The sequence below is a fragment of the Dromaius novaehollandiae genome, chromosome 1 (assembly GCF_036370855.1).
Source record: "Dromaius novaehollandiae isolate bDroNov1 chromosome 1, bDroNov1.hap1, whole genome shotgun sequence".
NCBI classification, from domain to species: domain Eukaryota; kingdom Metazoa; phylum Chordata; class Aves; order Casuariiformes; family Dromaiidae; genus Dromaius; species Dromaius novaehollandiae.
The window spans coordinates 134,608,190-134,635,997 of NC_088098.1; the positions used below are offsets into that span (position 1 = coordinate 134,608,190).

The 27,808-nt window shown below is 39.9% G+C and overlaps 2 protein-coding genes across 7 annotated transcripts in view; one reads left to right on the plus strand and one right to left on the minus strand.

Annotated features, from left to right (window-relative positions):
* Positions 1–6,719, plus strand: part of MAP3K15 (mitogen-activated protein kinase kinase kinase 15) — an 85,503-nt gene extending 78,784 nt beyond the window's left edge. The window contains exons 25-29 of one of the 3 annotated variants that reach the window (XM_026120687.2): positions 34–244; positions 1,161–1,273; positions 1,454–1,551; positions 1,640–1,716; positions 6,392–6,719. In XM_026120687.2, the coding sequence (XP_025976472.2) occupies positions 34–244; positions 1,161–1,273; positions 1,454–1,551; positions 1,640–1,716; positions 6,392–6,437 (545 nt within the window). In that variant the 3' untranslated portion in view covers positions 6,438–6,719. Of the gene's footprint in view, positions 1–33; positions 245–1,160; positions 1,274–1,453; positions 1,552–1,639; positions 1,717–2,254; positions 3,480–5,674; positions 5,735–6,391 lie in introns of those variants that run through there. The other 2 variants (XM_064499153.1, XM_064499141.1) reach the window with 2 other exon arrangements.
* Positions 2,880–20,071, minus strand: PDHA1 (pyruvate dehydrogenase E1 subunit alpha 1). 4 transcript variants are annotated; one of them, XM_026120692.2, is made up of 12 exons: positions 19,839–20,071; positions 17,328–17,342; positions 15,937–16,005; positions 13,424–13,597; positions 12,537–12,663; positions 9,122–9,213; positions 8,659–8,751; positions 7,086–7,241; positions 6,718–6,789; positions 5,731–5,798; positions 4,638–4,746; positions 2,880–3,346 (listed from the first exon to the last, which is right to left on the minus strand). In XM_026120692.2, exons 1-12 carry the CDS (start codon positions 19,920–19,922, stop codon positions 3,182–3,184), a joined length of 1,224 nt encoding a protein of 407 aa, XP_025976477.1. In that variant the 5' UTR covers positions 19,923–20,071; the 3' UTR covers positions 2,880–3,181. The 4 variants fall into 4 exon arrangements, with proteins under 4 accessions (XP_025976477.1, XP_064355287.1, XP_025976478.1 ...); XM_064499217.1 differs by lacking the exon at positions 19,839–20,071 and adding an exon at positions 19,396–19,458; XM_026120693.2 differs by lacking the exon at positions 17,328–17,342.
* Positions 20,072–27,808: the final 7,737 nt, after the last annotated feature.

Consider the following 27,808-nt stretch of genomic DNA (forward strand, 5'->3'; position numbering starts at 1 on the left):
AAAAAAATGCTTACATTGTTTCATTTTTATCAGAGCTTCGAGCTCACTTTGAGCCAGTGTCAGAAACTGAAGGTGGGGACAAAGATGGTGATGAAGTGGAGGACAGTTACCAGCCCACTGAACAAAATGGGACTGAGGATCCAGCTGTTAGGTCAGGCGTCAGCAGCCTCAGTTCTGTGGTGTCGCAGGAGGCTCAGCAACAGCTTAGCCTGGAGTTGAACAGACTTAAACAAGAGACCTTAAGGTAACCTTCACGTAAAAACTGTGGATTTATTTCCATGGAGTCTTTGAAATGCTGACATGTTTGCTACAGTGTCATGTAGATACATAACGTAAATACTCTCACCTAGTACAACCGCCTCATGTTAAAGCAGAACTTGCAGGAACACACATGGATGCTGAATACACTAGCAGCACCTGTGTGACAACTCAGCCACAGCCTTGGATACAACTTTGTTTCTGTCGAATTTTTTTAATGGCAGAGCACTGTGTTGAATTGCTACTGTTAAGAAATTAGGCCTACATAATTCTACCCATTTCCTTCCTGCTACTTGACCCAGTGGCAGCATTCTTGAAGATTATCAGTTCCTACGAGTTTTACAAAAATAAAAGGCAGCTAGAGCAGATGTGACCTTTTTGCTTCCTCCTGTGAGGAAGGGCTAGAAGGCCTCTGACCTCATCCACTGGTTAGGCTGCCTGCTGCTTAGCACAGGCAGAGCTTAGAAAAGCCCCTTTCATATTTCTCGTGAGTTAATGTTGTAGGCTATTGCCAATGTGTTAACATTGGAGGGGCCCCTTCTTCCCTACAGAGCTGTAAGTCTATCAGAAAGTCCCTAATACTACTTTGCAGTGTTGTGTTGTTCTTTAGTAAATTACAGTATAAAGGCAGCAACTCTGCACAGTGAAACTGCACAATAATAGGAACAGAATTTACAACATGTTTACTAACTTCTGCAAAAGTGACAGTCTTAATGTGCTACCACTAAGCTGGGTCTCAGACAAGCAAAGTGAAATCTATAAGTCACAGGAGATGTTATTTAAGAGAGTATCTACTGCGTAATTCTATTCTTGGGAGGCGGGGGGGGGTTGTTAAAAATATTTTGTTTCAGCTAGACTTATTCTCAGTATGGCTGTGTTTGACCTCTTTCATATGCTAACAGGCTTTTGGAAAACCTAGTTCAGAAGGAGAAAGAGTATCAGACCCTCTTACAACACTCCTTGGAGCAAAAAACTCAAGATTTGCACTTGCTTCAATTAAAACTTGAAGCTGAAGGTAGGAGATATTGTGTCCTTTGACAGCTGTGCACAAATGTATCTTGATTCTTTAAATGATGATTTGATTTAGCTCAGGGTAATGTAAAAGACCATCCATTTTAAGCTTAAATAATCTAAACTCATCACTTCTGTCCTGGTTTTGAGGTGGACTAACCTATGTATTTCAATTCTGTTAAAGATTCCCAAGAGCCTGCAGAAACTTTTAGAGAGAATGCAGACCCTGAGCTCATGAACTGGCTGAAACAACAGGGAGCTGACCTGGATGCCACTAAGAGGGTAAAAAAACAAAAACAACAAAAAAACCCTTAAGACAAGTTTGGTTTCAAAGCAAAAATCTTAATTTAGGAACAACTTTGCCTTTTAGTTTGCTGAAGAGGATTATACTCTCAGTGCTGTCCTTAATGATATCACTAAAGATGATTTGCGGCATCTACGACTACGGTAAGAAAATATTTTGGTTTAAGAGCTTAATTAAAATTAACTTCTAGAAAAGTAATTTTAAGAGGATTAGGATATTTAAATGGGTCAGTGATAAATTAACAGCAGTTGCTACTGAATTGTCTTTTAATAAAGTTTCCCATATCTTAACTGATACCTAACAACTACACTTAGGGTGCTTCATGCCATCTGCATTTTGGCATTTATCAAGGTTGGGAACCAACTGTTCAACTCCCCCATTCAGCACTAAGTAGTCGGATAGAAAACAAAGAATTTCTTTCCTACCCACTGATTTAAAAAAAAAAAAAAATAGTCCTTTCAGTATCATTCAGTTACCGCTGGCTGACATGAAAGATGTTCTCCTGGCCATAACCTTAAAGGAGTGTAGCGCTCACTTTGTACTGTCACAAGTGGTAGTAACTCCTTATGATTTCTAGATTTTTACTTCTTGCACACTTTAAAATAATGGAGATAGATAAGGAATCTTGCCTCCCTAGTCTGTCACTGTAGTTACTAATTGTTTTCAATCATCTCCATACAGTGGTGGTCTTCTCTGCAGAATTTGGAATGCAATATTAATCCACCGACAAACATCTAAGACCTCAGAGACAGAAGGTTAATTCTTTGAAAATAGAATAGATAATGGGAATAAGCAAATAAAGACACATTCCTAACACTTAAATTATTACATGTATATATTGTAGCCTTGCAGGTTTTGCACAACTGTATAGCTTATTTGACCATCAGTGTAATGCACAGTGAATAGTAACAGCTTTAAATCTTTTGTTAATGCACCTAAATTATTTATCAAAGCATAAAGCAGAATTCAGATGCCCATCAATGTAAATATAAAGCAATAGCTGAGAAAAAGCTTTTCTGCAAAACAGTCACCACACCTGAATTGGATTTAGCATTTCAAGAACTGTGAACTTAATGTGTTACAGTTCTGCTCTCTGATGGTTTGAGCAGGAAGCAATTAAGCTCCAGCATGTATGTCACCTCTTCATAGACAAATGTATATAGCATTTTATAATAAAGCAACTCTCACTGAACTACTAAGAAAAGCTTGGTGTGATATTTTCATCTAACAATGTTTCTGCAGCAAAAACAGAGCATTCAGGTTTTTTTGAAAGTGGTTCCTCAAGAAACAAAAACTAATGACCAGATAAATGTTGTTAAAGTTTAATATTTTTGTACTGTACATGACACAGACAGCAATCCAAAGAAGAGTTGCAAATATATAGCAATTCAAATAAACCGCTGCTTTCTCCTAATTCAGCTCCTTCTGAAGCAACATTCAGCATCTTTAAGACAATCCATAATAAGATGGATTTCCCTACATAATCTTTAAACTTCCGCTGTTGAAAGAGCTTTTAAATAAGCTTAAGGTTTGTTTTTGAGTCATTATAGTTCTTGTAAATGCATTCACTTATTCTTATGAATAAGTTACCCCCAATAAAAAAGGCCTTTAGCTGACAGACTTGTACTTTATCCATTGATTTGGGCCACGCACTTCAAAGGGTGGCTCATTGAAGTAGATGTGGTGACCTAGTTCTTCCAGCGGTGGCTCTGGATCAGTGGTAGCAAACTGAGCAGCTTCCTCGATCTCCTTCCTTACTGCCACATCAATTTCCTATAGCAAAAATGGAAGCTTATTAGAAGACTGCTCACAAAAAGTGTCATAATTTTGAGTTTAAACCCAATGATGAAGTACTGATGTCTGTTTAAAAAAAAAAAAAAAAAAAAAAAAAAAAAAAAAAAATCCCTCCTTACTGAACTGCAGCATTTGCCCTTTCTGGATAATAGTTATCTTAGTGCCAGAAGAACATGACTGCACTGAGTTTCTACATTTTTTACTCTGATTCTGCAAAACACGTTCGGGATGCACAGAGGATGTTGACTACAAGGAAAACACCACTTTTTCATGCATATAAGCCTTTACAAAACCTATATAGATCTACAATACAACTTCTGCCTGTTATATTTGTGTTACCTTTGAGATAGGCTTTTCATTTAAATAACTCTCAAACTTATTGCCACATATTAGAGGTTAGTATATCACATTTTATTTATAGCTTAACCTATTAAAACTCTCATAGTTCAAGTTTTTTTTATATACATAATGTTACATGCAAGTGATGTTCAGGGCTAATAATTATTGCTTTTTCTAGAGGAAGTAAAAATCAACATTTTGCATGAAGAAAACTGCAAACAAAAATAAGTTTAACTTAGTTGCTAGAAATTCTCTATTGATAAAGTAATTGACATTTTTCAACAGAATAATATTTATAATCTCAAACCCATATATAGCTAGAGATGTATGGGTCTAAAACAGTCTAGCATTAAGTAAATTGTAACTAATTATGTTCAGGTGTAGCTATATTGGGCATTTTGCGGGATTTGACTAGAAGTGGTGGGGTTTTTTCCTTCACATCTGTGCTATTTACTTAATTTGTTCTACTTCCATTTTTCTTCTCCCCACCTTCCCTTTAATAGGGGGGAACAAAATACTCAAAACATTTCCTGAGAGGGTTCCCGAATCCTTCACTAGGATTCTTCACTACTGAGGGGAAAGCAGCCAGCAGGATGACTTCCCTGCCTTTCCAACTTTCCCTATTTCTGTGTAGTATAGAAAGCCTGGGAAATTTTGATTTCTAGATGTTAATGTTTTGAATACAGCTTCTGTCACACTAAGACACACACACGAGAGAGACACTCAGCACCAAAAGCAAAAAGCCTTTCAAGAACAGCACACCTTCACTGGCTCATCTGCACCAACATTTTACTTTCACTGATTAAGTTATATTTAAACAAAAAAAGCTCAAAGAATGAGTGATGTGTACTGCAGTATGATGCCCTTTTCAGAGCTCATTAGTGTTTGAATGCACATGAGCTTGCTGAAACATATCAACTTAAAGCTATACCTTTAGCTCTTCAATGCTAGCAAGGTTACTGTTGACCATTCTGTCCTTCAGCAAAGTAATGGGATCACTCTTACTTCTTACTTCTTGAATTTCTTCTCTAGTACGATAGCTATGAGAAAAAGAAGCAGAGACATGAACATCAGTTAGTGGTATCCTTGAATAGTGGTGAGGTCTTGGACACAGCTCACCTTAAAAATGGTGACCAAAAGATTTGTCAAAAAATTGTTATGAAAGCAATAAAAATACAGCAATATTAATCACTCAAAGAATGAAGGCACAGCTACATCTAGAACATTTCTGAGATCTTAGAATGGAGACAGAGTTAAAGTATATCTAGGCTTGAGTAGGAAAGGCAGGGAAGAAATAGCAGTCCCAGCGTGAGACAGTTACCATGACAGGCTGCAGTTCCTGCTTCCCATCTTCCTTAAGGGAAAAAGCAGTAGGGGGCTAGATGACTTGCTGTGTACTGTTAAACTGAGTCACAATATATCCAGTGTCTGAAGGCTTAGGGATGGGTGGGTTTAAGCAACTTGATCAAAATTTTCAATCGACAAGCTTCCAGTGAAACTTTGGGATACACCTCTATTTAATGTAGATAAATTCAGATTTGTCCGATGGCACAATGCCCAAGTCCTGTCAGCACCTACATACTTGTATTTTTAAAAAGTGTTCCATTTGACTGGACACTCCAAACTGTTCCTATACTATCTATCAGTTTACAGGGTTTTATATACTCTGGAAAAGCATGTTGTTTTCCAGTCAAAGCTTACTTAGAACACAGCACCAGTAAAATTTCTTCTCCCATAAAGTCACACTGAATGTAGAATCCTTAATCAAAAGTACAGAAATTTAACTGACTTAGTGCTTGTTTTAAAGCTATATTTGATAGTTTGTAAGTAAAATAAGCATGCTTGACTGTCACTGATTATCTACGGAGGAATAAGATGAGTGATCAAATTCATCATAGAGATTTCATCATAACCTTCATGCACTTCACAGTGGATTTAAGCATCAAATCCATGACATGTTTTTTTCAGAATTCTGATCATCAATATTTGGTTTCAGTGAATGCTGTGAAAGTATTCAACAGTACCTGATTCCAGGGTCACTCATACTGTGGCCATGATAACGGTATGTTTGTAACTCCATCAGAATAGGACCCTTGAAAAGATACAGAGAGTATTACCACCTTGAGTGACCAATCTGTTGTTAGAGCAGAAAGTATTTGCTATTGGTGAATCCCACTGACTATGAATCATATTAATTCAATGCTCTTTAATTTATGTAATGTTACCACAGCTAGTAAAAACAACAAAAAAATTTCAAAGGAAGGTATATGTTATGTGCTTACCATTATTCTCATGTTCTTACTGTGCTGTATTAAACAATTTCTTCGTTTCCAGTGTCATTATTCATATGGCCTATTCTTTCACTGAAATATGGTAATTCACAGAACCTTATTCTTCTGTATCAATTTTGTTCTTTTTATGCTGTGCATTCCCAGCACAAACAGTATTTCACCAGATATTAAAGATCTTCAGAAGCAATGCATCATGCTTGGGTGACAAACAAATGCTGAAAGTCCTAATATCTTGTCTAGCTTTTTTATGCATTGCTATGTAGGTATTTAAAAACGTATGCATCTTGTGTTCATGTATCCAGTGTCACAAAGTCTTTCTACTTCACCTTCTCTTTGCTGTAAAAATAGGATGATTACTTTCCTTGTTGCTTCCCCCACATTAATCTCTTCACAGGGAACGCAACTGCATAACAGCTGAAACCCTTCACAACAGAATTTAACTGGGGGAGAAAGCAGGAAGAAGATGACAGGATGTCAGGGTTTTGGTTAAAAAAAAAAAAGTTTTGTTAATACCAATTGCATGTTAATAAATTCTAACAAAATTAAAGAACCACTCAAGTACTTGCAGGTTCAATACTGGGGGGTGGGGAGAAATAAAGTCAAATACAGTTTCAACAGCAACTGCAAAAAATGGGCTAGATGGAATTTTTGTATATAGCAACAATCTTGCAAAAAATTTCACCTGTAGTAAAGGAATGAAGATGATGATTACTGACTTACTTTTCCAGCTCTACAGTACTCAGTTGCAAATTTTGTTGCTTCCCGAACACTGAGAACATCCATGCCATCCACCTGATAAACAGAAACTACAAGTTGAGGCAAAAAGATACCAGAAAACCAAACTTTAAATGTTAATACTTCCACAGGTGTGGTAGGAATTAAATTTCAAATTCTTCTATGTAATATATATAAAATGTGTATAATAATCACACGTGATATATATTTATAGTAGTAAATATATCAGAAATAGTTTTTCTGTATATCTACAGACATGATGTGTTTTTCATGTACATAAACACCTTTCCTCTCCTCCCCACACACCCACCCACTGATCTCACTCTCTCAAAAGAAGCTGGAACTGTACTCACCCTGAGGCCTGGAATGAAGTCTCCTCGTTTGTAGTAGTCAGTACTGGCTGCAGCTCTTTCAACTGAGGTTCCCATTCCATACCGATTATTCTCACAGATAAAAACACAAGGCAACTTCCACAAGGCTGCCATATTGTAGGTTTCAAATATTTGGCCCTGAAAGAAAAGGAGCAAAATCTAGAGAGAGCGCTAAAACTTTAAGCATTAGGCTCTACTGAAAATCTTTCAGTTGCAAAGGTCTGGCTGGTAAACTTGTAATACTAAAAGTGATCTGAAACAAGCCATTTCCTTCAGCTGAGAAGGAAAAAAAGAGGAAAGTTATACTATGCAAGATAAAAGTTATCTCAATGTACTTGTATATTGTAATATTTTACAGGATTTAATTTTTAACCTCATTCAGTGTCTGTGTTACGGTAGCATAAAACCTTAAGATCTTGATTGAAATATTTTAGGAAGTCATAAAAAACAGCTCAATCACACTGCACTAGTCTTGCTGCTGTAAGTGAAACACAGAAAACCAGGAATTGAGATCTCCCTGTGTTTAGAAAATGGGAAATTATGCAGCAGTAGGGAACAGTGTACTCTAAACAACCAATTTCTCATTTGGCTTAATTTTTCTACGCATAATGTGAAGATAACCATTCAAATGTCAAAAATAAGCGGTTGTGTGAGATGTTCTGTCCTCCCCTTTGCCTTCACAAAAGTTAAATGTATCTCTCTATGCAGCAGCATGGTTAGCTTCACTACTGTCTTTCAGAGCTCTGCTTACAGCAGACAGGCTTCAAGCAGTGACACACTCAGGTGAGCCACACACAGCTGGAAAGGGGATAACAGTACTACCTAGAAACCCTTTCTCCCATGACTTCCACTGTGTTCAAATAACAAACAATTAGCCCCACTCCCTCAGCATCTAGACTGCTCTTGATGGGAAGGAACTAAAAGGCTTTCCCTCCACTCCAGCAACAGGGGCAGAGTTCAAAATCGGTGGGGAAGGACAAACATTGACATGAAGCCCATATTCCCAGAGAAGCCCAAAACAAGATGAAAGGGGAAAAAAAAAAAATCCCAAGCACATGCTTCATTCCTGATGTGTAGCAAGTAACTTCTCAACTGTTCACCTGAATCACTCCTCTGAGGACTATACAGTCTTCAGAGACTATATGGTCCTCAGAGACACAGGCATCTACTTGAATGCCTAAGATATCCAAAATTTGCCAGCTGCTCAGCTATCTACATGAAAGTCATCTCGGTGAAGAGCACTTCACAACAAACGCCCTAAGAAAAACTGCAAATGAACCGCAGGACAGAAAGTGTACATTGTTTTCACTCTCCAGCACTGCTTTCAATCATCTGTGGACTCCTTTAATAAGGCCTCCCTGGAACAGAAAGCCCAACATAAAAATCCTAGTGCAAGTTCACAGTCAGATGTTGTGCAGACTGCAGATACTAAACAGAGACAGGGCGAAAGGTGCTCTGTCATTATACTGTAAATAGGCAGAGCTGACAGAAGGAAAATCCGTTATCTATAGTCACACTCCTCCTCACAAAGCCACACTAGACAAAGCTAGCTTACCTGATTGGCTGCACCATCCCCATATAGAGTCAAACAGATTTCGTTTTTACCAAAGTATTTACATGCCAGCGCAATCCCAGCTCCCAGAGGAACCTATCATGAAATATAGAACAAAGCAAAATTTTAGAACAACGTCTGGAGGAGTTGGAGACGGTCAGCTTGTGAGCCATAAAAAGGCCTTTTCAATATCAGGGAGGTGCTCAACAAATTGTTGTTACCAACCCATTCCCATTTGTTCCAATCTGCATTACAGCCTAAAAGCTAAACATTAACTTTATTCTCTGTTTGATTCATCTTTGTCTTACAATTCCCAAAACTGTAAGCAAACCAGAATAAAGACATAACAGACTTAATAGCCACAGAGCAATACAAGCTCACAGCATGAAAACAGCATGAAGGAAATGCTGGCACAGGCTGCTAGTGAAATTTAACTTGTGTTTTAGAGCAGAAGTCACATATATACCTGAGCACCAACAATGCCATTACCACCATAAAAGTTCTTGGTATACATGTGCATCGATCCTCCTTTTCCCTTTGCACATCCTCCTTTTCGACCTGAAACACAAACAACAAGCAATTACTTGTCAGCCAGTGAAATGAGTAAAATTTGACTTCAATTGGTCCTAGTTTCTGCCTCTTTTTGGGGTTACTATATATAGAAGGAAAACTACTACATTAATGGGAATATCTAATTCAGTTCCTAAAGTAATGATGCTAGTATTGTCTTCATGTTATTAGGTCTTCTTTGCAGACTTATGACATTGATTCTTACACACTGGCCACAAAGGCATATAAATACATCACAAAACAGATAGGAGAAGGGGAAAAAAGGGATGATAATGAAAAACATCATTCAGGAAGCACAGTATGAGATCAGTGAAGAATTGTTTAAGCGTGGTTTTAAAACCATGCAAGGAAGTTCCAGTGTCCTACTATACAAATGCACTTTCTGATAAAGCAGTTTTTTTATACATATTTTTAAGTAGCCAACATTGTCTATACTCCTGGTACATGTAATCCATGCTACCATAACAGCACTATACAGTCCTTTTCACTTTTAGCTTTGGCAATCTGAACACTGGTTCAGATTAGCTGCCATAATCTATACTCATCTTCCCTGCGACAATCACCAGAAGAAAGAATTACATGTGGACATTAAATAAATAAACAAACATCAAGAAATCACGTACTCCAGCACTACTCAAACTGTAGTTTGAAGATAAATAGTGGTCCATAAAGCACTAGAACAAAGCCCATTAAATGAAGTGTAAAAGCATTTTTAAATACACATTATATGCACTCCCACACAACTGGGAAATAGAAGTCAGTGCCTAATGAAAGGGCACTCAAGCAGGCATCTCACAGGTGCCCTCAGTACCTCAAGGCAGGTACACTCAAATTCCATTCTAAATTCAGCCAACTTATTTCAAATGCACGCCTCAAGTCACTACATATTGTTTTTTAAAGCACGTATTTTACAATTATGTTTTCCAAGAATAGCCTTTTGTTTACTAACGTTCTCTATCTCCTCTTGCCCTCAGAGACAAGGCATTCTTTGATCCCCTCTCCCAAGTTAGCAAACACTTCCAATTTAGGAGCTTTGAAAAACGCAAAACTAGTCCATCCCTTCCTCCAGGGCAGGGTCAATTTATATTTGCTGGCTGTCTATCCGGTTATCAGAAAACCTAAGAATAGAGTTTTTCAGCTGAGGTCCTACATGTGCTGATCAGTAGGATTATTTCCATTCAATAAAATAGATATATTGCTTTTTGACAGCATTACATTGTTTCAGTCCCCAAAGCCATCAGCGCCTTTTCTGCTGAACTGATATCTAGCCCACTGATAGTTCACTTCACCCAGTCTGTATTTTTGCAATTGGTCCTTATTAAGCTATACCCTATTTTTCAGGCCATTTCTCCAGTTTTTCAGGATTTGAATTCTAATCTGATCTTCCTAAAAGCACACAGCTCCCCACCCCTTGCTATCTTCCAGCTGTTCAATGAGCACAGTCCTCCACACCATTCCCCTAATTCTGAATGGAAATTTGACTGGTACCAGAGAGGATAAACTACTTCAACAACTTGCTGAATACATCCTTTCAGTTTGACAAAGAAACTTCAATAACTACTCTGAATACAGTTTTCTAGCTACATTTCAGTGGTTTCATTTATATCATGATTCACTAATTTCTTATACAAGATCACAGCAGATGCCATCAAAAGATGAAAAAACCCTGAGTACTTGATGCCATCCTGGAATTTGTACTTCTCTTCCTCACCTAATAGTGGGTCATTTTTATTAGTCTTCCTCTCACCTTGCATATGCTTTTGAAATGGTTTCTTCTGTGCTTTTACAGATTCTGCCAGCTAGGGCCAAAGCAGTAAAATTAGAACATTCACTTTTTATCAGAAAACTATTGTTCTTTTACACCTGGATTTCAGTAATTTCTCCCCATTTCAATTTTTGTACAATCCTTTGTTGTATTTTAGATCACTGACGAACTCCTGACTTACTAAAGTCATTTTTTGTTCTACTTTCTATTTTTCCTGGAATAATTTGCCCTGGTGTGCACAAAATCTTTTCTTAGGAAACTGTCAGTTCTCCTAAACAGTCCTTTTCTTTAGCTCGTTTCCTGTACCAGTCTTTATTTTCCTGACTCTCTTTCCTGCCCTTTGAAAGATTCTTGAATTCTATCATTTTCTGGTAAATGTAATTCAAGCTCTCTTTCACTTTGGCATTTTCGGTCAAGATCTTTGCTTGTAAGAATCACCCCTAGCAGCACTCCTCTCCAGAAACTTGCCCCAAATATCATTTCTCGAAACAGTCTCTGTGCTGCTGCTGTTCTTTCCCAATTAAAAAAAAGAAAGAAAAAACAAACAGAAAAACCCCCCATACACAACCACACAACACCCACACACCTAAAACCAAGCATAATGGTATAGAAGATTGTGCTGTGAAAAGAAAAAACAAACTAACGAAGAAACAAAATACCACTGTCACTGATATTTCTGGTTTCAGAGCCAATAGTAGACCCCAGTCATGACAGATTCCTTCCTTACTTCGCAAGTCAATCATCCACAAGATTCTGGGCTTCAGTTGCAAATACATATTATTAGTAAACATACACTTAGCATACAAAAACATACTTCTACTTCCAAAATGTCCTTTCATATATTAATGTTTCAAGCATCCAAATTCTCAGATCAGGTTTTTATTATAATCACAATACTGGCAGCATTTCCTGCTCATTTTTCATTTGTAGCATTTGCACACAGATCTGTAAGAGCTCAGCACGCTGATCCACTCCTCTTGCCTACTCTGCCTATGAACTTACTAAGAATAGCCATCTCTCCCTTCCACAAAGTCTTAGATCTGTCCAGATTACCATTTAATATTCTTGTTATAATCAAGTTATCCCCAAACCATATTCAGTTTACAATTACAGACAGTATTTACTAGTCTTCCTAAGACCAAAGTTCAGCAACATTGCTCTGAAAATTCAGCTCTGCCCTATAGAGGGTAATGCTCTGCTCTGTCAAGAATAAATCTCTACCACTAGCAATGTAATTGTTACTACTGCAAGTTCCATTTAAACAAGCTGCTGTAGCACAATGCATGCAGCCTATAGTATCATGAAAAGTTTTATAAAGCTGAGCTTTAAATGCTGGCACTTCTCAAGTTAAACACTGCTTGTGATTTATGTTTTATAATAAAAAAGTGGTTGCATCAACAAGTCACATATTGATTTATTTTGCTAAGTCACTAAATTACTTCTGAAGCCCCAGAATACTTTGTGCATCGACATCATTTTGAATTTGAGTAAAAGATTCTGACAGAAGCACAGCAGCATCCAAATCCTCATTTTACTAGGTACAAACCTGTAAGTTCAGCAAGAATTGTTCGAACGGGAACTCCTCGTGCATAAGTAAAGCCATGAACTCTGTATGCTGTTATCACATGATCTGTAGGCTTTATGGCAACTTCAAGGCCTACACAGCAAGCCTCCTGTTACAAAAGAAAAATAAGCTTAGCAATGAAGAAAAGCACCCAACACCAATAGCCAGCAGTGTGAAGAGGGCTAGCTATGGACCCCCATACTTACTTAAAATATCAGCAGAAAACAGGAAAAGCACAGATATAGGAGACCGCCTTAAATCCCAATGAGAGGTAGGCCTCCCTTTGACACTAGAGCTACAAGAATCTTGGCCTCCAAATCCCATTCTGTCCTGACTGTGACTAACAAAAGCAGACAGAAGTGGAAGGCCGAAAATATCCACTGACTTCTTCCACAAGCACCTCCCAAACAATACATCTAAATAACTGCAATTCAAAAAGGAGAAATGGACAGACAATAAAGTTTCTCTGAAGCTCAACATTCTACTGGCTCTTGCTTTTTTAGTGGGTATCATCCTCTGCAAGGCACTGCAACAAAACACATCAGTGAAGCCTGATGAGGATGATGTAGGAAATAAGTTGAATTTAGTATGCTGCAGTTGCTCATTCCCTGCACTCAGCAGATCTTCAACTGCATCTTGCTTTCTCTCTCTTCCTATTGTTGTCTCAGGAAGTTAGGAATTCACGTGCTCAGACATTGTTTTTAAAGAAATAATGAACCAAATCACTGATCCAGCTACAGCTTTAGAATTGAGTATCTACAGACAGTGTCTTAATTTCATCTCTAGTCTACTCAAACTCCTACATTAAGTAGGCCAAGAGAGTGAACTACACTTTATAAAACCTCTTGGGAAAAAAAAAAAATTCTCACCTGACCGTCATATAAGTGACAGAAGCCACGAATAATCTTCTGCTTATACAGCTGATCAGACTTCAATTCCATGCGACGTATGGTCTGCATCGTCTTGTAGTAATGGAGCCCCTCCTCTCGAGTCAACACTGCTGTGGTACTAGGGCCTTCTTCCAGGCGATGGAGGTCACACTTCTGCAGAGTGGACCAAGTAGTTATTTCGCGAATTTATGACTGTCATTAACAATTTGTTTTTACGATCTGCCATTTTAAATTCAGCTTGTAATATCTCTCTCTCCAAAAAAAAAAAAAAAAAAAGAAAAAAAAAAAAAAAGAAAAGCTGCAAAACCTCAATTCATAGGTCCAAATAATACACCAAGGTTGTACACTACTTCCAAATCCAGGGGTCACTATAGAAAAACTTTGTTTTTAATAAAGACAGATTTCCATACTTGAAACGAAGCCTTGTAGTTCCTACTAGCGGTAGATTAACTAAAATAGTCACAAAATACTGAAAAAGGACATTTCCATGGCTGTTGCCTGCCAAATACTTAGTAAAAGCTACAGAAGCTTAGTGAAGCGCAGAGTAAAACAATACTTTAACTAACAATTTACATATTACAATAGACCAGAGACAATGACATTAAAAAAAAGAAAGAAAAAAAAAAATCTATAAAGTGACTCTTACAGACTCTGTCTCTATTTGAAAGGAGCTTCCTCTGTGAAGCAGTTTTTAAGATCTGGTCCTAAGATTGGACCTCACCTCTACCACCACAGAACAAAGAGTACAGCTTTGGGGACGTCTCTTCCAGAACCTTTTCCTTATCTCTGCTCCTCCTTTGGCATGGTAGAGAAGAAATATATATAATACAATTTTTATTTTCCTTCCAGTTCTCTCTTATGCAGAGATTTTATACCTCCTAATTCCTTTTAAATATAGCAGGTATGAACTAGATGCTCATATGTCCTATGCAAAAACTAGTATCTTTTAGTGGAACCACTTCAGTATCAAATGACAAAAAAGTTTCAGCTCTATAAAGAGAAATACATATATATACCTGCCTTTTAGCATCCTCAAGCCATAAGAAGAGAAGAGAGAGTAATCTATTAAACCTCCCCTAGAAATCCTTTAGTAAGAACACTTATAGAACCACATTATATCACACTGGCTTATCTACAGTTACCTCGGGGGGGGGGGGGGGTGGGGGGGGAGCAGACCTAGCAGGACTGCCATGTATCAGACAACTCAATGGTTGTCTGATGAGGATAGAAAGTACCTCTTGCCAAGTTCGCAGATCCCCATTAAGCACAAATTTCCAGTCAACTCTCTGGACAGTCCACACAATCTCACATTCCCTACCCTGCACTATTGTTAACCAGATCTCCCAGGCCCTCATATTACATCTGTACCTAAAAGGAAGGTCCTCACACCAGCCTGGCTCAAAATATTGAAGCACATTCAGTAATATGTAGTCGTAAGCCATTCCCACCCCAGCCACCCTGCCAATCAAATCAGTGTGTGCAATAAAACTTCCTCCCCACACCACTGACTATATTGAGTTTGCACTGAAGGCTGATTTTAGCTACCCCTACAAAAAAAGTCATGCAAGTTCAGTGGAACAGACCAAAGAAATTACTCAGTGCAGAATAAACAAACCAAAATGCTTCTTTACAGGTCACAGTTTATATTAAAGCAATAGTCTGTCCAAGGCAAATCCACTGACACCTGGATGGATCTGATATAGCGCAACACGTGCATACTACTCTAAGACAGCTCTGCTTCAGTGTTCGTGCAACCAAATTTTAATCCTTGAATCTACTCAGAAAAGACTTTTCATATAACCCTCTTTTCCTTCTCTACTGCACATGAAACAATTTTAATGCTTTACAGGCAGGGACAAGGAAAACCAAAATATTTCATTCAGATTTCATTCAGGAATCGATTCAAGAAAAGACCAGCACAAAAGCTACTGCAAATGGAAGCCTCACTTTTTCCTAACACCAAAACCATTGTGGAAAGCTGACAGATTAGCAAGCACATCTTTTGAGCTGCACCAACTCAAACATTAAAAAGGGTGCCATTTTTTCCTCCCAAATCCATATGGATCTGAAACAGCTGCATGCCTAGAATACAGAACTCATGACTTCTTAAACAAAGAGAAAGGAAAAAGAATAGACAGCAAATACCAGCTATTTGATTTAAACGCCTTAAGGAAACATTAATATCCCTCCCATACAACAGAGAAGGTTCTTCACCTCCTACATAACTCCGTTATACCAGCTGTATTGCAATATTACAGCTCCAAAGAATCAGAACTTTACATTCTAGAGAAACAAGCAATGTTACTACATACTTCCAAGCACAGTACTTCCAGCTCCATGTAGAAATCATGCCAGGTACTGAGGGGTTTGGTTCTGGATATTCAAACAGTATTTTTTTTTTATAACAGAAAAGCCAAATGGTGAACTCCATCATGTCAAAATCTATAACAATGCTTACACAGAATGCCTGTGTACATATTCAGCTTCTTTACCTTAATTTCAAATGTAGCTTCATTTGCAAAATCTGTGTAGTTACGTGATGCTACAATCACTCGGGATGCCTTAAGGAAAAAAAAAAAAAGAACAGAACACAAGCAACATTTAAAGATAATTATCAGGCAGATTCTCAATTCATCATTTCTAACAATACTCCCAAACAGAAATAATTTGTGAATCAAACTAACCAGTAGCATATTCCCACAGTATTAAAGTATTAGAGAATTTTTATTTTGTACACATTTAAGCGCTAGACTCCTTTAAAACCAATATTTAGAATTAAGACAGAAGACAACAGAATTTTAAATTTGTAACACCTGTGATTATCCAAATAAAACCAGTAAGCTTCAAAAGACTGTAAAGAGCATCAAAAAACCACAAAAATAAGTATTTTCCCCTCACATGCCAGATTCACTATATGAATAGTCACTTAGCCAACACAGATTTTGATGGCTTTCTGTGCTGACTGGAGTTTCATATTATTAGAACGTATTTCTTAGGAAAAATAACACAGCGGACTTCTGAGAGTTGAACTAATCTCACCCTTTACTTTTAATAGGAAAAGAAATTGGGGGAATGCAAGGAGATAATTATAAAGAAACAGAAGACCATATATGTGGGGAAAAGCATGGCCACTGCTGAGAAATAACACAGAAATGCAAGAGGTGGCATACCTAAAATACATGAAATACAGACAGGATGGTAGCGGAGAGGCGAGAAGGATGTTTAAAGCTATATTACTGTTCTGTATTAAATAACATGCACAGCTTATTAACTAACCCACAACTGGTAATCTTAGATAACTTTAACAAGTTTCACTGCTGCATCAGATATGATGATAATCTGTCCGTGACTGCACTGTGGCCAATGCACAGGGAACATACTTCATCTTTAGCTCCAAAATTGTATTGCTTATTAAAATATACATTAATTTCAGTAGCTTGTTCAACCATAGAATTCTTATATATATAGCTGAAGGTTCGTTCTTTTGAAATTTTGAAAATGTCCATTTCCATGTCTCCAAAAAGGCCAGATTGATAGGTATAAATTTTGGAAAAAAGGCAGGAGAATTCATAATTCATCTTGGTTGCCTACTCTTACCTAATTGATTTAGTAATCCTAATTTTTTACTCCCTCATATTTCATCCCCCTCAGATTAAATATTTAGAGTTTTTAAATTAAACTAAGCTTATATAGCTGTTTAACAAGCTGTAACAGTATTATCAGTGACAGTGAAGAAAAGCTATTTTACTCCTGGTGCTGGAAGTAAAACAAGAGTTTGGGATTACTACATAAAAACAAGACTAGGGAGTCTGTATTAAAGTTCTAATACATGGTCAGTACAAATGTCAAAAGCAAACCTTGACAAAACTTATTTGGGCCTTACCTCACTAACAGCTCCCTAGGATAGCAGCATTTGGAACGGGAAAAAAAAAGAAAGAGAGAAGAGTAAGTACCTATTCTAAAACAACTGGCTGGGCAGGGGCAGGGGAGGAGAAATCAGCAAATTCTTAGCAAACTAAAACACTGTAAGAGATAGTCTCCTTACAGGTAAGCTCTGAGTCACAGAAATCCATCTTTACCCACTGCAATATGCTTAAAATAGGTATTAAAAACTGCTTTACAGATAAGACTGCTTTTCATTTGATAATTTATACCTTTGCTATAAATACATAACAACAATTCAAGATAAACATTTTCATATTTGGGAGTCATTAGGATCCAAAAATCTGTATTAAGCTATCCAAATTAGATATAGTTTAGACTTCCCAGAAAATGCAGTATATGTCAGTAGCAGGCCAAGCACTTGCTGTCAGGAACAAATTTTAGGCACCCATATTCGCAAATTTAATACAGATATTTTACTTGTAAATTATGACCTACTTTTAGATATGCATTCTATATAGCCCCAACACACACAGGAAGATCTTCTAGTGAAACTGCTCTCTAATGCAGTCTTCATGAATCTGTTCACCCACCTGCTTATTCACCCATGACAGGAAGCGAATGCCAGGTAAGTGAGCTACCTCAGAATACAGGTACAGTAATAGATTTTCCTCTGGCAGCTGACCACCAATTATAAGAACTACCCTTTGAGGCTAACAAATAACTTAACTTCTTGATCTCACTAACAATTTTTTTTCAGATGGGTTAGTTTTTCTCGTGGCCACTTAATTGCCATTGATGGAAGACAGCACAAGCACAGGACCAGTCATTTCAGTGGCAGCACAATCAGATCAGCTCAAGCAGATGGCAAAACTAGTCCCTTATAGTTCATGTGATTTAGAGCAGATTCCCAGAACTTTTCTTTAAGGCCCCTCATTAACCCTCCCCACACACACACTAATTAACATGTTAAAGATCTGTAATTTAGTGTCTCATTTAGTCAGTCTTAAGCATGCATGACAAGAGACAGGGTAACAAAAGCAACTGCAACACAGCATGCAAGAAAGACAGAAGCCAAGCAACACACACAGTTCCTTGTACTCCTGCACCCAATCCCTAATCTTGTGAAGCACTGACTGGTCAGCTCGTCTGGCATTTTTTCCCAAGAGCAAAAAATTTTTTGATCCAGGTTGTAGAGCAAACAGGAACACAAAATATGTCACAAGATCCCTCGAAATGTCTGAAATTCAACATATTTCTTATGTTTAAATTAAGTACAGTCAAATGGATAGCAGTGAGTATTGCATATAAACATTCTTATCCTATCAAACTTATAATGCACTTCACAATCCAAAATTCAACATCATAAGCACATCTTACATACGCACTGTAAGAAGACAGTTATTACAATAGAATAAAGAAAATGAAAAGGTAAATTTTGAAGATGCTCCACATAAGAGAGAGACAACACAATAAATGAAACAGTAATGCCAAAAATAACCATTTGAACAAAAATTCAGGAAGAGATCCAAAAAAAGTGTTGTTACAGCAAACAAAGACAACAGCAACTCAAGAAAGCAGGACAGGTGTTTGAATTTATGATGGAAGAATATGTTTACAACTGCTCAGGGTCTGACCTGCACTGACAGTTAAAAAAAATGTTTTTTATATCACAAAGATACCTCTTGAAAAGATTACTGTGCACAGAGTTGGAAGAGGAACAGGGCAGCTCTAGCCACCAGTTTTCAAGTGGCATCCAGTTCATACTCCACTCAGCACTGCAGTTGCTTCGAGCAAGGAATATTCTTCCCTTGTGTAATAACATACAGACTATAACCAGCACATTTCAAGAAATGGAAAAAAAAATCCCACACGGATTTTAAATGTGCATAGTCTCATCAGCCATTTCTGATATTTTAGCAGTACTTGTAAAAGGTTAAGAAAAAAGAAAAAGGATATTTATACAGGAAAATTCCTACACCTGCCAACCAGCTTTACTTTTGAGTACTATTTAAAGACCAAAGAACAAAATTAATTTGCTGCTGGAACCAAGTAACCTGGCCGCTAACCTTGATATTTGGGACCTTCCCAAAAGACAAAAATATTACAGATATCATGTTTGCGTACAGTCTTCCAGCAGCGATACCGTATCGCCGGGCTCAGTCCCGCGCAGCCCTTATTTGCCGGCCCTGTCCTTGTTCCACCGGGAAGACCGCGGCAGCCACACGCGGGCAGCGGCAGGGCGCCACGCGAGTGCCGGAGGGGCGGGAGCGGCGGGGGGCGCCGCCGGCTGAGGCGGTACTGCCGCCGCGCCCGGTCGCAGCGGTAGCGCCCACCCCGCGCGCCTCGCCCTCCCCACCAAGGGCGCGCGCGGCAGCCCCAACCGCCCCGCGCTGCCCGTTGGGGCCGTTGGGCCCCCGCGTTCCAGCCACGCCGGCTCGCGCCACGCACGGCCGGGGGTGGGGGGGGGGCAGGTAGCGGCCTAGCCCGCTGCTGGCTGCGCCCCGCTCACCGTCCTCCCCGCGGCGGCGGCGGCGGTGGTAGCGGCCGGACCCTGCAGCACCCGGGAGAGCGCGGCAAGCAGCATCTTGCGCATGGAGCGGGGAGGGGCAGCAGTGCCTCACACCGAACCCTGTCCTCGAGCGTCCTTCAACTGCCACCCGGCTCCGCCGCGCCCCCGACCGTCGCCGCGTCTCCTCGGCCAACCGAAACTCTCCCCGAAGTGACGGCGCAGGCAACGCCCACCGCAACGCGCTCCCCCTGCGGCGGGCCGACGGGCGCTTTTCCCTGAGTCCTGCGTCTCGCCTCCGCCGCGCGCATGCGCGCCGTCGCCTGGCGCGAGGCGGGCGGCTGTGCCTGCGGCGTCATGCCGGAGCCCACACGGACCGTTAACGGCCGGGGCGGGGGAGCGGCCAAGGGTAAGCGCACGGGGGCCGCCTCTGATAGCAGTGTCACGGTCCGATCACGCGTGTGAGGTAACCGGTAGGATCGCTCACACGCCTCAGCCCTGCTCCTAGTGTTGGCAGAAATCCGGGCCTGCCGCGGCGGAGGTGCCCGCCGAGGCCTGTGGGCCGCAGTGCTTCCCGCGGAGCTGCTCTCCTGCCTCCCCGGCGCCGGGCGGCACACTGCACGGTACGGCCCCTGCAGCCAGGAAACCGCAAACTACCAACCACCGAAAAAAACCTGAAACCACCTCGGTAGTGTTCAGTCATGTTTTCTAGCAAAACGTGAGAGTTGGGGCAGGGAGCAGATGGTGCAGGCTTTTGCAAGCTGGAGGTTAGTGAAGGAGGTGAGGTGCTGCAAGATCCTACGGTGCAGGAGCTCATTAGCTGTGTATTAAGGTTGAAAACGATTTTTTTTTTCAAAAAACAGTCTAGCTAGCATACCTGGATTAATACTAAAATGTATTGGCCTTTTTCTGATGCAAAAAGGAGTCTTTTGTGCTTACCACCTCTCCCCCAGCTCTCACTTTTCCCGGGTCTGGCTACTTATTACTTGTGTGGCTGATCCAGCACAGGCTGGGATCTGCTACGCAAGTTTGAATGTTTCATGTTATAGTTGGGCTTTGTGAGAATCTTCCCTGACAGATTTTTAATATGCATAAAGTAGCTGTGTTTCAACAGTTCCTTTTAATTTTCACTGGCATCTCTGCCCTGGGAAATGCATAACAAAATAAGATTTAACCTAATGTTGAAGAGTCTTCTCACCATATCAATACCTCAGATCTCCTGATCTCATCAGCTGACTTCCCCACCCACCTCCAGGCTCATGCTGAGGTTACGTGTTCAATTGCAATAATCGGTGTGCAAACCAGGTTAAGCATTCAACCACCTCATCCTGTCTCCACCTTTTCTGGCCACTTGCTCCCACTCCTGCTCTGCTTCCTTGAGCTGTGCTGGCATCTGCATAGCCTTGTAGTTGAACAGGTAATTGATCCAGGCAAAAGGTAACCCTCCCCCCAAAACAGAAAGGCAATGAAGTTCACTTATTTGTATCACAAGTGCTTGTGCCTGCTGAGTACTGAGGACTGCATAGAGCTCAGCATGCTTGGGGCACAAGTGGTGAATGCTTAAGGCATAACCTCAGAGTACACCATCAACCTTTTTCAGACAGAGCAGAAAGTTGGCATCTATTTCCAAAACGGCTGCAGCTGGATTCCTGCCGCACTGTTCACACTGTTCCTTGGCTTCCCGACTGTTTTATTACACAGTACACTCTAGTGGGCAATGTGATTTCTTCCACATCTCCTTAATGTAAAGTACTGGGCAGGGAAGAGATTTGGTGTCCTCTGTAGACAGATTTTATGAAAAAGTCTAACACTTTATGCATTTGGCTGGTTGTTGATTAGAAAAGCAAACCCAGGTTTAGTATCAGTTTGGTAGAGTACTGAAAATTAGCACACTTTCTTAGTGTGCTAACTATGAGTGACTGCACAGAGCATCTGCATGTTGCTGAGCTGTTGCCCTGTGCGCTACTGATGTTCTCTGTGCCTTGCACAGGCTGAAATATATAAAAGAAGCAGTATAAAGTTACCACTCTTCACATCTAGGGAATTAAACTGTTTTAAAATATCTGAAAATTATTTCTCTTTGGTATCACAAAACCGGCTGTGACTGGACAGCTAGTGCTGTTTTCAGTTCATTTTTGATTTATCACTATGGATAAAACAGTTCTTGCTAAAACACCAGTGAAGGCAAGCCTATGTGGAAGTTGTGGAATCATTTCTGGCATGCAACTTGTAGGCAGTTTGAATTTTGCAAGTCAGCTCCTACATTGCTAAGCAGCTTTGACTGTGGTTCATGAAGCAACAGCAGCAGCAGCAGCAGCAGCTGCAGCTGACCTGTAAGAGAACAAAAAAGCAAGACAAAAATTTGAAAAGTTGCTTCAGAAGGCATTTCCCATGAGGTTGCTTTAGTCTGTGCCACATCCTGTCTTGGAAAGCAAGCATGGACTTGTCGGAGAGGTTGTTTTGCAGGCAGGGGTACCTTTGCAGCTAAAGAAAGCACTATCCCGGAGGTCTGCGTGGGCTTTTGCCCTGAGCTGCCAAGATACTACACTGACCCTAGAGGTCCCAGGCCCCTTCCAAATTGCATAGCCATCTCTGTCTGGAAACTTGCAACCTGCATTTCTGTCAATCAATATGGTACAAGTTTGGCATGTTTGGGTGATTCTGATGGGAATAATTCCAGTTAAAAATACTGATGGGAGGCAGAATAGGGGCCCGCCAGTCCTGGAGAGATTCTGATAGCTTCATGCATACAGAGTCGCCCTGTTATATTGATACCACTGATGAAATACAAAAATGAACAGTTTCCTCGTAGCATGCTCAGGTTTATAGTGAGGCCAAATGCCACCTGAGATGGGATTACTCCTGCTGTCTACACAAGGCAGCACTTTCTTGGCAGCCTGAGTCATCCTTAACCTGCAGGGGAGAGAGTCAGGAAATGGACGGGGGGAAATGGACGCTTTGAGGTGATCCTCACAGTGACTGTGCTCCTGCTCGCTGGTGACGTAGCTTCCTGACACTCACCCCTCACAGTAGATATTACATTTTGGGACAGATGTCCCAAAAAGCCCAACAACAAAAAAGCACAACAGCTGCTTTTGGTACTAGCAACAGCTTAGTTTGCAGAAGAACCCATCCCTAAAAAAAGCCCAAAGGAGCCAAAATCCCCAGCAGCAAGAACAGCGTCTCTCTTCCTTTCCTGATGCCCTTCCTGTGGAGAGGAAGCAGTGACTGCCTAGGGAAAAGAGTGCATCTGAACCTGGTGTTACGTACCTATGGATGAGTTGTCCTGCTGCTCGCCACCTCACTCTTTTGTGCTTTGGGCCTTGAGCTTCCCCATATATTGTCTTCTCCACACTGAGAGCAAAATTCTCTGCTTTCTTGCTCTTTGTGGCTCCCAATGCTGTTTTTTCCCCTCTTCGTTACCTTCAACAAACTGTTCCTTGTCCTGTCTTCTCTATTGCACTAACCCTACATAATATCCCCACCCTTCCTACCATCTCCTTCATACCCAGCTTTTATTCTTATGAATCCATATTTCTATAGCACCTCTCATTTGGAAAGCTGACCTCTTGTCACAGCTGGTGGGGGGGATAGACCAGTGTAGACTGAGCAGTATAGGTAGTCTGCGCTGTAAGGGAAGGAGAGAGTGTCAGTTTTTCCTGCAATGCATGACAGAACAAGGATTCACAACCTTATTCTCTAGCTTTATCATTCCATAGACGAGGTTCATCTGCCTTAGCTCAAGAGACTGAAGTTTTTTGGCATCTGAAGTGTACTGGCACCTGCATGCGGGTTGCAATGCTTGTAGTAGACTTATGTGCCACTCCTTCAACGAGCAACACTACGGTACAGCCTGAAGGAACATTTTTCAAGAGATCTTTGAACAATTGTTAACTATGACACTGTTTTGCGCCAAGGAAAAAATACATGGTTATTGAAAAGGAATGTAACCAGGCTTATTCCAGGTTTAGTGTAATCTATCCATTCCTTCTCTACCTGAAAGAAACAAATGGAGTAGTTTTTATAATTATATAGAGTAACATGTTACAAACACTTTTGTCATTTGCAGAAAACAGTTATTCTTGATGGGAATTTATTTTTGTCCTCCCTGGAAAAATAACAAAGCTACAGCATCTACATCATCTCAATGACTTTTTAACTTTTTATTCCATTTTATTAATATTCATATGTTTTCTCTGTTTAAAACTCTTAAAACATACTGAAATAATTATGTCCCCCCACAGAAGGCTAATGCAGAAAGCTAATCCTTGAATGAGGTAAGCAATGAAAAGGAAAACATAGTCAAGTCATAAGCAGAGAATTTATTTAATGAAAGATGATTATGTAATATTTCATAATGGTGCAATAACACCTTGCCATGTGTGACTTTAGTATTACTGCATCAAGGGTGTGTTGTGCGACAGGAGGCCAAAACTCATTGTTTCCTATCGGTCTGGGTGGGTTCCTGAAACGTTACCATATTCTGGCTTGCAGCTGCTGTTACAAATGCCTACTGTTGAGTTAAAGATGGAGGGGGGCATCCAGCATGTGGATCTGTAAATCTGGGACTTACCTCAGCTCACCTGGTATCTAGACAGTAACCCCTGGTTCGCTTCCTGAGTCACAAGTTTGCCGCCTGATTTTTTGGCAGCTGAACCTCATTCTCCTTCCAGTGCCGCCATAGATCTAACTTGCGAAAGGCAGCTGCATCGGGGATTGATCGGTGGCTGCCCGGACAACTGCTGCAGAACAGCTTGCGTTTGTGCTGCTTCAGACTAGTTTCCACTACAGAGGCATCCACACTGCAGAGCACCTGCCCAGGTCTCCGGTGTGGCACCTTATGTTGCCATAAGGCATAAAACGTTATTGTGGTGCCATCAAGCATACTAATCGGTGCCCCTTAAAACATAATAATTCTACTTTGAGTTTATCTATTCAAATTGTTTAAATAAACTGAGGCTGTGTTGTAGCCCATCTGAGCGGTATTTTTATGACTTTACACTGTGTGTGCTCAGAGGCCTGGCTTGCGGTGTGTGGGAGTACATGTGGCTGCAGGGCGAGCTGGCTCCGTTTTGAAGGACTGGTGGGAGGGAAGGTGGCACAGCCTCATCCACATTGCCTGCAGGGAATAGCCCCTAGGACTGCACCCTGGCCTCATCACAGGTGGAAGTGCTCAGTTAACTCCAGAAGAGAGCACAAGACTGGACTGACATATTGCAATGTGGGTGACTGGGGATCAGAACTGAAGAATCAAGTTAACAAATTAAATTGTCAGACAGAATAGATATAGCCTTGTTCATTTTCCATCTTCTTTTTCCATCTTTAAAATCCAAACCTCCAGCCTTCACTCCATAAGCATCCTCCAGTTCTCAGTATATTATGTTCTGTTCAAAATTGCTCAGCAAGAACTACCCTTTTCCTGCTATTTCTCCTTCTTTTGAGTTTTCATTTGTTGTCTCTCCCCCCATTTTTCTCCCTATCCTGCCTTATTTCATTCAGTTCTCTTGCCCAACATTGCCTTTCTTTCTCACTATTTCTCTCTGCCTTCTCTCAGCTCCACATTGCTCTTCTACGTCTCTCACACAAAAGTGTGTTTCTCTGTTTTGCTGTTTTGACCCCTACCTCTTCTGACTAATTCCCATTCTGCCCTACGTGCTCTGATAGTCCCTGCTTTACACAGCAGCACTGCTCCCAACTCACTTTTAATACATGTGCAAGCTACACTGATGGGGGAATTAGAACAAATAGTTACATTGTCAGAACCTTCATATGAATTGCTTCCTTTGGAGTTGTTGGAGTGTGAAACAGAAGGCCTTTTCTAGGATCTTCCAGATGTTTTGTGACAGAAAAGTGGATTGAGAAAGTATGATTTCTGTCTGTATTGTTATTTGGAAAACCCTGAAGGAGCAAGATGCCAATGAAGTTATAATGTAATTTTTCATGTTTGGATTCTTTATCCTTTAATGCTGTTCATCTCCATGCTTCCCATTATTTTATGTATTCTTTTTAATCCCAGGAGTATCAGTGTTACAAAAGACAGTAAAAGACAACCCTTCTCCCAGTGGAGTTAAGAATTACAAATCTTAAAGAAATACTGCTGTAGAACAGTCTGTATTCATTTACCTAGTAAACTTCTAGGGGAAAAGAGGTGTCATTTTACTCTCATGGGTAAGCCCAACTACTGTGGAATTAATTGAATATAACATTGATAGGCTTGAAAATAATCTGTGAATAGAAGAAAATAGGCATATTTTCTGTTGTTGCTGAATCTCTCTGATACCAGGTATGAAGTGTTACATCCGGGATTCAGTTCAGTCATTCTGCATTTTGAGATCATAGATGTCTTTCAGATATATACAAAGGTATAGCTTTACTCAAAATGATTTTTTAAGACTTCTTGTCTGCAAAGCTCAAGAAAATGCTCTGAACACACATTTTGTGAAACCTCTGTTTACATTAAAAAGCTTTTTAAAATGAGCCACTGTTTGTACCTTATGCTTTTTACACAGATAACCTTATTCTACTATGTTCTATTTTGCAGTGTCTTACGGATAATATTCTTATTTATACAGCTCTGTATAATATTAAGTCTTTTTCACAGCTGCATAGTATTTTTGGATAATACTCAGTTGTGACCAACTATGACTGCAGTTTCTTGTCTGCAGAATTGTTACCAACCCAGCTGTTCCCTACCTTCCTTTTCTTCAATGAGTTCTCTCTGCTTCCAGGTAGAAACTACTGATTTGCAGCCTGTCTTTCAGACCACTTTTGCAGTTTTACAAAATAACTCTTGAGTTCTAATTCTTTTCTCTGAAATGCTCACAGTCCATCTCAATTTGATGTCTCCCAAAATTAAATTGGACATTCTTTATTTCCTTACCCTGTGCTAACAGTATGAAAATTGAATAGTATGTGCACAAGGAGAGATCTTGGCAGAATCCTATTTCCATCAGAATCATGGATGACTAGTCAGTGACTATGGGTTTTTGGAGGTTTCTGACCTAAAATGAAATAGCTAAAGGCATAAACAAGGGTGTAATTTGTACAACAAGAGGTCATTCTTCTTCTCTACTTAGCCTTCGCCAACACCTTAGATGAAGTATCATGCCTAGTTTTGAGTTAAGTATAAATATATGCTCTGAATAAAGGTATGAACCCACTGGAGAAAATCCAGATAAGAATAATGCAAATGATCAGTAGCCTAGAAAATAGGACCTACAAAGAAAGGTTAACGAATGGGTATTGCATAAAGTAAAGAAAATTTTGGATAGAGTTGATGAACAGTTGTTAACATGAAAAAAATTATACAGAAGAAAAACAAATTGTTCTCCATGTCCAGGGTGAACAGGACAAGAATTGAGGTCCAAAACCAGCAACAATTGAGATTAAGATGGTCATTTAGAGTGTATAATCTAATGAAAGGGATGATGAGGAACTGGGCAGCTTGTCCCTGGACATTTCTGAGAACAGGTTAGGCAAATGTCAGTCAGGAATGCTGACAACAGCAATATGGATTAGATAATATTTCTTCCAAATTTGTTATCTATAGTACAGGATATGAAAAAGAGTTTTGTTAACTAAGCTGCAGTCCTTTCAAATCTTAGGTACTTTCCACCTCACTGGGGTGTTACAGGGTAGCCTACGCATTTGATTAAAGCAACATTATATGCTTAAGATAAAGAAGATTGAGAAAAAAATGAGGGCTATGTAGAAGAAGTGTCATAAGGTGGCACTGTAGCATAGGGGATTGAAAAGCCCTCTACACTTTCTGATGCATCCAATAGCTGACAAAAAGCTATCGAGAATCACAACAGTGACTCAACCCGTTTTAGCAGTAAGACATTGGAGGTTGCTTAGTTACTTGCGAAAGTAATATTAGGGTAATATTAAGGGAATAAACCGAAAATAAACTGGTTACATGAGAAGGGGTGTGACTGCTTGATATTACTTCCCCAGTTTTATCTGTGCTGTTT